The sequence below is a fragment of the Parasteatoda tepidariorum genome, chromosome 8, assembly GCF_982258835.1.
Source record: "Parasteatoda tepidariorum strain Cologne lab strain chromosome 8, Ptep-v5.0, whole genome shotgun sequence".
NCBI classification, from domain to species: domain Eukaryota; kingdom Metazoa; phylum Arthropoda; class Arachnida; order Araneae; family Theridiidae; genus Parasteatoda; species Parasteatoda tepidariorum.
This window is the reverse complement of record NC_141762.1, coordinates 18,789,302-18,799,890: the sequence shown is the minus strand read 5'-3', so window position 1 is coordinate 18,799,890 and position 10,589 is coordinate 18,789,302. Positions and strand designations below refer to the sequence as shown.

The 10,589-nt window shown below is 28.7% G+C and overlaps 1 protein-coding gene across 1 annotated transcript in view; it reads right to left on the bottom strand.

The window, feature by feature from the left end:
* Window positions 1–1,939: 1,939 nt before the first annotated feature.
* The window catches only part of LOC107451332 (uncharacterized), a 44,894-nt gene continuing 36,244 nt past the window's right edge, over window positions 1,940–10,589 (bottom strand). Inside the window, exons 2-5 of the mRNA XM_087149916.1 lie at window positions 9,095–9,298; window positions 6,603–6,665; window positions 5,506–5,604; window positions 1,940–2,511 (exon numbers count right to left, since the gene is read on the bottom strand). Of these exons, the coding sequence (XP_087006042.1) occupies window positions 2,090–2,511; window positions 5,506–5,604; window positions 6,603–6,665; window positions 9,095–9,298 (788 nt within the window). The 3' untranslated portion in view covers window positions 1,940–2,089. The remainder of the gene's footprint in view (window positions 2,512–5,505; window positions 5,605–6,602; window positions 6,666–9,094; window positions 9,299–10,589) is intronic.

Sequence of the window (10,589 nt, the reverse complement as noted above, 5' to 3'; positions counted from 1 at the left end):
TCACTTTTCCAGCTAAAAAAATTACTAACGTTATAACAATTAAAAAAAAATGTTTCTTAATTTTGGTTTTCGATTGTATTTTTTTAATAAACAAACTACTTTCATTATAATTTAGACTATTTTAATACATTTTTGAATAAGCTAACAGAATTTACATAATAACAAATCAATAAGCGTAAAATCTTATTTAGCTAACCTATCTGTAAACAACAGTAGTTAAATAATCATAATAAATGTAAGTTTATGACCATGCTATTGAAAAAAAAAATCCTTCAACCAAATGGGATTAAAAAACAACTTTCGTTAAGCCAATAAACTAATACTTTTTAACTGTGACCGGGATTAAAAGGATTTATAAATTATAAAGAAACTAAATATCTATAAATATTAAAAGAAAATAATATAAATATAGTTATTGTTTTTTTTAACACTCTCACAATACTTCTATAAAAACTTTTATAAAAGTTGTTCCTGTATCAGATTTAGTACAGTAATACCAAAAAATAAGAATGTTTTGTCATAATTTAATAAATAGTTTCTGATAGTTTAAATAACGTATAAAAAATATAAAAGCTTCAGAATTTATCTGGGTAAATACTACCTCCCATTTAGTTGATTGTTAAGAGATTCCTATTTCCACCTTTTTTTGTAAAAATTTATAATGCTTGAAATATTAGGGAAAGTAACTTTGAATGCAATTAAAAAGTTTTCAATACAAAATACATGGAAATCTGAAATCATTTACTCATGAAATCTGTAAAATCTCGTGCTTTACTGTAAGTTTTGTGAGGAAAAGAATCAATAAACAACATTTATATAATTAAAAAAATTTTATTCATTTGTGTAAATTTTTTATATTTTAATTTAAATTAATATTATTATGCAGATTAAGTGTAAATTAAAAAAAAAATCCTTTTTTAATGCACGATTGAATTATTTTCAATATTTATTCACTTTGAAAAAAAAAAGTTTAAATGGTGGGGTTATTTTATTATTCCCAAACTTTATCCGTTACTTAAACTCCTAATTTTTTTATACTTTCTATGCAAAAACTTTGAATAATATTTTTGAATCTTGTTGAATTTTACACAATCAAGAACAATCCCATCATAAAATTATTTATAGTATTTTTAATTTTTGTAGAATTTCTAATCGTTTTCGGGGTAATTTCAACTACATAATCAACAACAATCGTATATTATACTAACAAAATGGAAGCTTTGCATTACGAATACTTGTCATACTAAAATTTCGTGTTAGAAGTACGCTACAGCTTATTACAAACACTTTGTGTTTCAAGATACGCATATCTCAAAAGCTTCTTATGTATTGAGTATTTGTTTAAAGCACTTTGCATCATAAGTATTTGTCAAAAGAATCTGAGGTTAAAAATTACAAATAATTCATTCAATAGAACTTCGTGTTATGAGAAATCATCCAAAGTATCTTGCGTTAAAAGTATTCATTTAAAAGCACCTTGCATCATGAGTATTTGTCAGCACCCACCTGAGGTTATAAGTTACAAGTAACTTTTCAATAACACCTCGTGTTGTGAAAAATTTTCCAGAGCACCTTGGGTTGAAAGTATAATACTTATTTAAAAGCACTTTATATTAAAAATACTTGAATAAATTAAATATAAAAAGCACCTTGGGCAAACGGTATTTGTCAAATGTACCTTGTATCGCTTGCCAAAAACACATAAGTTAGTAAATACTTATCGAAAAGAACCCCTAGCAACAATTTTATCTTGGCCTCAGTTGGGTGCAAAATTGGCTCAATATAGGTCCTGTAAGAACATGCACCAAGGGACCAATACTGGGATGCCTGGATTCTTTAAAATTGGTTCTAGAATTGCCTATATAGGGTGTATATATTGGCCGATGTCGAACCTACATTGCCTAAATAATGGATATAAAATATCGGGTGGAGCTGGCAATTCTATATAAGCCCAATATTGGAAAAATAACGGCTCTTTGAAACTTTATTCACCCAAGATTCATGAATATAGGCCCAATGAGAGCCCAAGTTATTTTGCTGCTAGGGACATCTCGCTGCGAGCACTCCTCAAAGCTCAGAATATTTCAGTTCAAAAGCCACTCTCTGGACTGTCTTCATCTTCGCTTTTTTGAATGTCTTTTTGTACTATGAAAGCAGTAAAGGGGAAATTTCTAGATGGACAGTTTAAATCATCTGCTTGTATAAAACACGAATCACTCACACCTGTTGGATGATATGCTCGAATGAGACCATCCAGATCGAATTTGTAAGAGAATCGTTTGCCATTCACTTTGCTCATGATCTGTTTGTCATAGTAATAGCGAAGGGAACGACTCAGTTTTTCGTAAGTCATGCCTTTTTTCTTTTTCTTTTGTCCCCACATTTTTGCCACATCATCTGGAAGCTTGAGTTTAAAAGTACCGTCCACACCTTCCCATTCGATTTTATCAGAATGTTCTTGTTTGGAAAGGAGCTCCAACAGGAATTGCCATAATGGAGTTTGTCCACCATCTGTAGAAAAAAAAAAGTTTAAATCTTCAGAGTAAGAAAGTTTAAATCTTCAGCGTAAAAAAGTTTAAATCTTCAGTTTGTATAAAACACTAACTTGAATCTTGTGAATCTTTTAATATTGAATTTTAGGAATTAAGAATGCTATAATAAAATTAAGAAAAAAATAGTTTCGAAAAAATTTTGCTATATTGAGTTGTGTTTAAAAAATTGTTAAGAAAATTTGTCTCAAGAAAATGTTACAGCGTTTATAGTAATAAAGATTAGTTTTTTTCATGAAAAAACTTACTTTTATTAAAAGTATTTTTGAATTGAACCATGTGCCATTTAATATACAATGATTGATAATTATCCACCCAAGATCAGCTTACAAAAAATACAAATAAATTATTCTAGGAACAAAAGTGCTTACTGATCAGGAATCTCCAAAAATAGTCTTTAATAATAATAATAATAATAGTTATCATAATAAAGACTACAATTAATGCGTTTACTACTCTTTTTACAAAAAATAGTTTTTTAACATTTAGAAGAAATATGTATGCTTAAAATCAGCATAAAACAGAGTAATAAGCAATTTAATTGTTGGGTACTTTTAGATGTTTAAAAAGATCCTTATTACACACAACTACAAAATCATACTTTTAGGAATAAAAGAAAGTTACAGATTAAATAGTAAGTTAAATTACTTTGACACTTAAAAAAAAAAAAGCATTTACTAATATATTTAGAAAAAAACAACATTGTTTATTTATTTCTCTACACATTTGTAAAGACGAGTCACTAGTTTGAACTTCACGGTATTGCAATAAACAAAATGTAAAATCGCATAAAAACACCAAACCAGTTAAACTAAAACTTTCGGAATCTTAGGTATCATATAATTCCTATAGCACTGAGTAAATAATAAGCTTTAGGATTGTCAGCAATTTAAAGTATTTTGAAGAGTTATCCTATTTCTAAGGATTCACACCTCACCACACCTTTCTTCTAGATTTTCCCGTCTTGGAATTTGCTAAAATGTTTGGCCTTCCTCAGAGTTATGTTTATGGTGTACTTGGTTGAAAATTAATCAACCAAACTTTTGATTCAAGAATGTTTTGAATTTGTAAATTCCACTCGTGAAAGTTACTTTTGCCTTTTCTTGCGGCTTTACATTTTTGAAAAAATATCCTTTGAAATTCTCAAAATTACTAAGCACTATTTCTTCTTAACAAATAAAGTTGACTTTTTAAATTTTTTTTTTTAGTATTTTTTTAAAGGTATAGTGCTTTTAAATTATGCTCTATCATTCAAAATTATTAAAATAAAAGAAAAAAAATCAGATATCTTCAATAAAGTTATAACAAATGTGTATAAATTTTAATGCAATACATTGATAGTTTCCTTAAATAGTACAATATAAAGATAACTTTGATCTGTACATTTATTTTTCGACAACGTTCACAACTATTTCATGTTTAAAAAAAAATCTCTTAACAGACTAAGTCAGACTTTATACATATTCATCATATTTTCTTGAATTTTTTTAATTATACTTCAAGTAATTAAGAACATATAATTAAATAAATAAATCATTTTCTGAAAAAGTTTTAAACGGTTTTCATATTCCTTTCATCGTAAAAAAAAAAAAAAAAAAAAAAAAAAAAAAAAAAAAAAAAAAAAAATGCGTATCTTAACACCAACTTTACATTAAAGTGCGTAACTTAACATCTACTTTACATTAAAATAGCGTAGAACCAAAAACAGATCCTGGCGTAACGAACCACTAAGAATTTCTCACAGGATAGAGCTCTAGCCACCCAATGTGGTGATCCGGGTTTGAATCCCAGGAATTGCTGGTCGATACGAATTCCGCACCCGGCTTGCACCGACCACAGTGCTGACATAAAATATCCTCAGTGGTAGACGGATAATGGATTTGAGTCTCCTTGCCTTCAGACTAACCGCGGGAGGTTTTCGTGGTCCCCCCCCCCATGTAACGCGAATGCGGGTTTTAATTCCTTCAAAAAGTCCTCCATCAAGGCACATTTCCCTCAATACTTGATCCAGAAGCTTCCTTGTCTTCTGGATTAGGTTCAAAATTACAAGGCTATGGAGGTGTAAAATAATAAAACAATAACAATAAGATAGGATACACGTAAGAGTTAGTAGAGTTATTTTCACGAGTTATATAAAGTAAGAATCATTAATTTAGGGGAGGAATCTATACACTAATTCCTGAGATTGCTGTCAGGCTAACCGTGGGAGGTTTTCGTGGTTTCCTTCTCCGTCTATAAAGATTCGGGTTAGTTCCATTAAAAAGACCTCCACGAAGACAAAATTTCTTCCAATACTTGATTTGGTTCCCTTGTTTTCTGAATTGGGTTCAGAATTACAAGGACACTGAATTGAACAGTAATTGTCGTAAACCCAAAATTGGGACGGCTATTCAACGACGGTTATAAAAAAAAAATAAAAAAAATTATAACCCTGTAAATGAAAGCTCTATTTAGTGTTAACTTGAGAAAAAAAAGTGTTCCTTCAAAGATTTTTTGAGTTGTTCAACATTAAGTTCAGAAGAATAGTACACCTCAATGTGCCTCAAAAAACAATAGTACAACGTGCCTTAAAAAATAATAGTAATAACCCTAACATAGAACTTGCATGAACATCACACGTTTTATTACAATGTAACATTTATGATGATTAACATTTTTATACCTGATAAAAGAGCTTCGTTTAAAAATTTGAAAAACTTTAAAAAAATTATTTAGCATGAATTTCTGTAAGAGTTTTTTACTTGATAACTGATAATTATGTCTTAAATTTGATAATTAGTTAATAAATTTGCAAATATTAATTATTAATGATGAATTTCAATCATTTATTGAATCTTTAATATGTAATCTTTAATTTTTTATGTAATATAACCTTTTATAATATATTTTTTATAATATATTTTTTATAATCTTCTATAATCTTTTATAATATCAAGTTAAGCTTTATAATACTTACTATCATTCTTTGCGTTTTTCTTTTCTGTCACAAATCGTTGCAAAATTCGATCTTTTATGGTATTTACATTTTCATCCTTTCTTCTATCTTTTATAGTATCTAGAAAGAATATATTTATTTCAGTGATTAAAATATTTAATGTTCTTAGTGTATCATTGAATTAGAATATACTTAAAATAATGAAATCTGTTCCTGCCAAATACTCAAAAATTTATAATTTACAGAAAAAGAACATTTAGTATAAAATTATATTTTATCTACATTATAATATAAAATTTTATGGGTACAACATTTATAATAAGAAATAAATTATTTTTATAATTTATCACTAAAATGATACTGAATAATTTTTTTTGTGTAAAAAGAAGCTATTACATAGCCTTACGACATTAATTTTAGTTTAAATCATCGTAAATTCTCAGCATGTGTATAACTTTTAAAAGATTGTGAAGTGTAATGAAAATAAAACTGAACTAATGCTTTAATAAATCGAAAGATGAATATGATTGCTATAACTAAATTTCATCAATTAATATCTCCTTTACATTTCTTCCATAAATTAAAATGCCCTTTTTACCTTAAAAATATAAATTTTTTACAAACATTTTCTACTTATTTTTCTAGGTAATTTTATACAAATATTACAATTAAATGTAAACATTGTCATTTTTCATAATTATTGCGAAGTGATGTAATGAAAGAATAGGATTGATTGAACTTCAGCGCCTGCTTGCTTAAATAAAATTTGTACTATTATTGTATCTAAGTTTGTTTGAGTTTTATGCTTCATAAAAAAATAAGTAGTTTATTATCCAGTGATTGACGCAAAAAGATCTACTAGGTTAACTACTATTTACATCTTGTTTACAGTGAAAAAATAAATGAAGAAAATGCAGAAAAAAATCAAATCATAGATTTAATATTTGTGCCATTATTATGAAGCTAGTGAGCTATACATTTCTGAAAATTGTGGTAAACAATGCTTGATCATGTTAATTGGTCAAAAAATAAGTTCAGTTATGAAGTTTTTTTAAAGTGGCACTCATGTATTATAACAAACAAATGATTTTAAACAAACAAGTAATGCCTTTACTTACTTAAATGTTCTTGACTAGATAATCCGTTTTCACCTGACGATTTTTCCTCTCCTCCAAATAACTCTAGAAAAGAGAAAAAAATTATAATAAAATTCATACTAAGTTATGCAAGTTTTGCGAAAAGCTTCGTAAATATGGGATTTAAGAAAAACTTCTCCTACACAAATTATTAATATTTGTCACTACATTACCCCGTCATTTCTGACTTTATTTTTGTTTTTAGGCTAAATTTTTATTTAGTTTTCTTCTTGCTTTAATATTGCTCTTGATTAAAATTTGATTGAAACGTACCATGAAACACATAACTTTAAGCAAATATAAAAATTTTCTATACACACATAATTTCTCTATTACACTGTAAAATATTCCAAATCAAATTACGGTAAAAAGAACGGGCACTCAAGGTGCCGGTACTTTTTACCGTAAAATGCATTTTTACTGGAACATGTTACAGAATAAAAAAACTGATATACCGTAATTTTTACAATAATAATTTTCTTAAAATCACTAAATCATTCTAATTACATAAATATTGATGCAAAAATTACGGTATAGTATTTTAAGATAGAAATGGATATTACGGTAAAATGGAATTTATAGATGATGCATCCATAGTATCGGTACTTTATACCGGAATCTTTCAAAGTGTAGGAACACACGATATTCTAAGTTTTTCTTTTAATCTTCATTCCCAAAAGCTGCAAGTAGAATTATGTAATTATTCTTTTGAAGAGATAATATTAAATTGCTTGATTAATTTGGCTTTTTCGCATTTACGATCTTTAGAATTTCTCAAATCAAATTAAGTATTTTCCAATTAGTTTTTTGACATTTAGTGTCAACCTACAGATTATTTTTGGGAGCCGTTTTTGGCTGAGGGGAAAGTGCGTTCGCCTTCCAGTAAGGTGAACCGGGTTCGAATCCCAGCAATGGCGGGTCGATCCAGTTCGCACCGACCACTGCGAGGGTGTAAAATATAAGCAGTGGTAGACGGATCACGGGTTTGAGTCCACTCACCGTCAGGCTAAACGTGGAAGGTTTTTGTGGTTTTCCTTTCCATGTAACGCAAATACGGGTTAGCTTCATCGAAAAGTCCTCCACGAAGACGAATTTCTCTCAGTACTTGATCAAGGAGTTCCCTTGTCTTCTAGATTGGGTTCAAAATGACAAGGCTACGTAGTTGAACATTAGTAGTCTTAAACCCATAATTGGGTCGGCTGTTCAACGACGAAATTATCTGGACGTTTATCTGAAGAAATTAAAGTAAATAATGGAGTCAGACAGGGAGACTCCTTATCCTGTCTCCTTTTTAATGTTGCTCTAGAGAAAGTTATAAGAGATGCTGAAATCAATATCAGAGGCAACATATTTTCAAAATCTATTCAAATATTGGCGTATGCGGATGATTTAGACATCATTGCAAGAACTGTTCCTGCATTAAAAGAGGCTTTCCTTTCTTTGGAGCTTGCTGCTAGGGATATGGGACTATGCCTAGGGCCTACGAAAGGTATAATCCGGCTCTGGGAACTAATCATTAATACCGATAAGACCAAATACATGCCTGTGATTAATTAAATTCTAGTGAATCCTATCTGGAGATTGGTGCCCACAGGTTTCAGACTGCTCAGAATTTTACTTACCTTGGTTCAATAGTTACTGCCGACAATAACATAGACAATGAGATTCGGAGTCGTCTAATTTGTTCAAATAAAGCTTTTTATGGTTTAAAACGTTTTTTTCAAATCCTCTCTTTTATCAAAAAATACAAAACTTTTACTCTATAAAACATTAATTAGGCCAATACTTACCTATGGCTCTGAGACCTGGAACCTAACTCAAGCTGGTGAAAATAAAATTGCCATTTTTGAGAGAAAAGTTTTGAGGGCCATCCTCTGAGACCTGGAACCTAACTCAAGCTGATGAAAATAAAATTGCCATTTTTGAGAGAAAAGTTTTGAGGGCCATCCTTGGTGGGATAAAAATAAATAATTCCTGGAGAAGATGATATAATACTGAACTGTATAAAATCTACAGAGAGCCAGATAGTGTGAAATTCATAAAAATAAATCGAATGAACTGGGCAGCTCACATTTTCAGAAGGAATGATGACTCAAATTTAAAGAAAATCCTATTACACAAACCCCTAACAAACAGGAAAAGACGTAGACCCAGGCTGAGATGGCTGGATTTAGTTGAGACTGATTTCCTTACTCTATAAAGGAGAAAAACTGGCGAACAAGTGTATAAGTAAAGAGAATTGGATTCGAATTCAAAGGAAGGCACTGGGCTGTCTAGCCAGATATGATGATGATGATGTTCAACGACGGTTATAAAATAAAATTATAAAATATTTTCGAAAAATATCAAATATAGATTTACCTTTTCATTGATGACAAAATCGGAGTGAAATTAAAGCGTTACATAATGTACACACAAAATTACTAATCAGAGGATAAAACTTCAAAATAAAAGAAATAACGAAGTGAGATTACCTCTTTTGTAAGGAAGAATATCATCCCATAACATGTTGGCCACTTTCCAATCACCGGTAATAGTTATGAAGTCGGCCAGGGTAAGTTTATTGAGAGCAACACCATCACTGGGAATAAGATTCAAGTCTGGTTTGTAGTCGTAAAAAGTTCTGGAGAACCATTTCAACCAAAGTGACACATGTTTCTCATTCCATTCTACGAGATCTAAAAATAAAAATAAATGAATAAAAATAATTAATTAAACCAGTTATGTTTAAAAAATCTACATCAGGGGAATAATAATATTATGAAAGTTTTTAAATTTATCATCTGATTTCACATACACACAATTATTATGTACGTGTTTATTGTTCAGCTGACTTGAAGAGTTCGTTTTGAAAAATGAGAAAAATATCTTTAAAATAATTATATTTAAATCATTTTGAAATTTAGACTTTATTGTACAATTTGATTATGAAGTAAATTTATTAAGGTATCCGACAAGTTTCAACAACTTTTTTTTAAACATTAATATAAAAGTTCAAAACACTAGTTCATTTGTTTTATTATGTGTAAAAACACATAAAACCAGTATTATAATTATTATTATCATTATTTTTAAATGGCGATTTTTAGGTAAAAATAAGGCATTTTTTTGCATACACACTAAACACTATAAAATTATTTTTTTTATCGAAATAAGAGCAAAAATAAAAATTCTTTGGGTATTTCATTTAGAACGATATCAATTATTTTTTGAACTATTATCTTAAAAACAAGTGCATATACTATTGAGTTAGGGATCAATGCAGTTAAAAGAGCATATTTTCAAAAGTTTCCACAAGTGTCTCTGCGAAAAAACATGCATAAAAATTATTATTATAATTATTATTTTTTCTCTAATTCTATATTTCAAAACATGGGTGCTATAATTATAAACATTCATGAAAAATTGTAGATAGTTATCTTAAAAACAACATGAGATATCGTATCTAAGGTGATGCGAAGAAAAAAAATTTTGATTTCAAGTCCTAAAATCATAAGTCTATCCAGTGTTGTTATCTTGTGCAAGAACTGCTATAAATTTGTAAATAATTAAAGTACAAACAAAAGTAGAGTATTTCTAGAAAGCAAAGAAAACAGGAACTCTAAATTTACAATAAACTCAATTTCAAAAATTTTGAACAAAATCAAGTTTTTGCACTGGTGATTTTGCCTTAATGATGAAAATTACCGAAATTTAGAAATTGATAATTAGAATTAAGATAAATAGTAATTAATAATAAATACATTTTAGAAAAAAATGTTTAATGGTGTAATTATTAAATGTTACCTTTACTGAAACGCCAAACTGTTTTTAATTGCTAAAAGCCATGATAGTGACTATGCATTATTTATTAGTGCTATTCCGTACTGTTACAATAATTTTTATTTATTTATTACTTACAATACTTTTATTTATTTATTTTCGTCATAAATCTTTTGAAAACTTAAGGTTTTCTGTGAAAATTCAGGT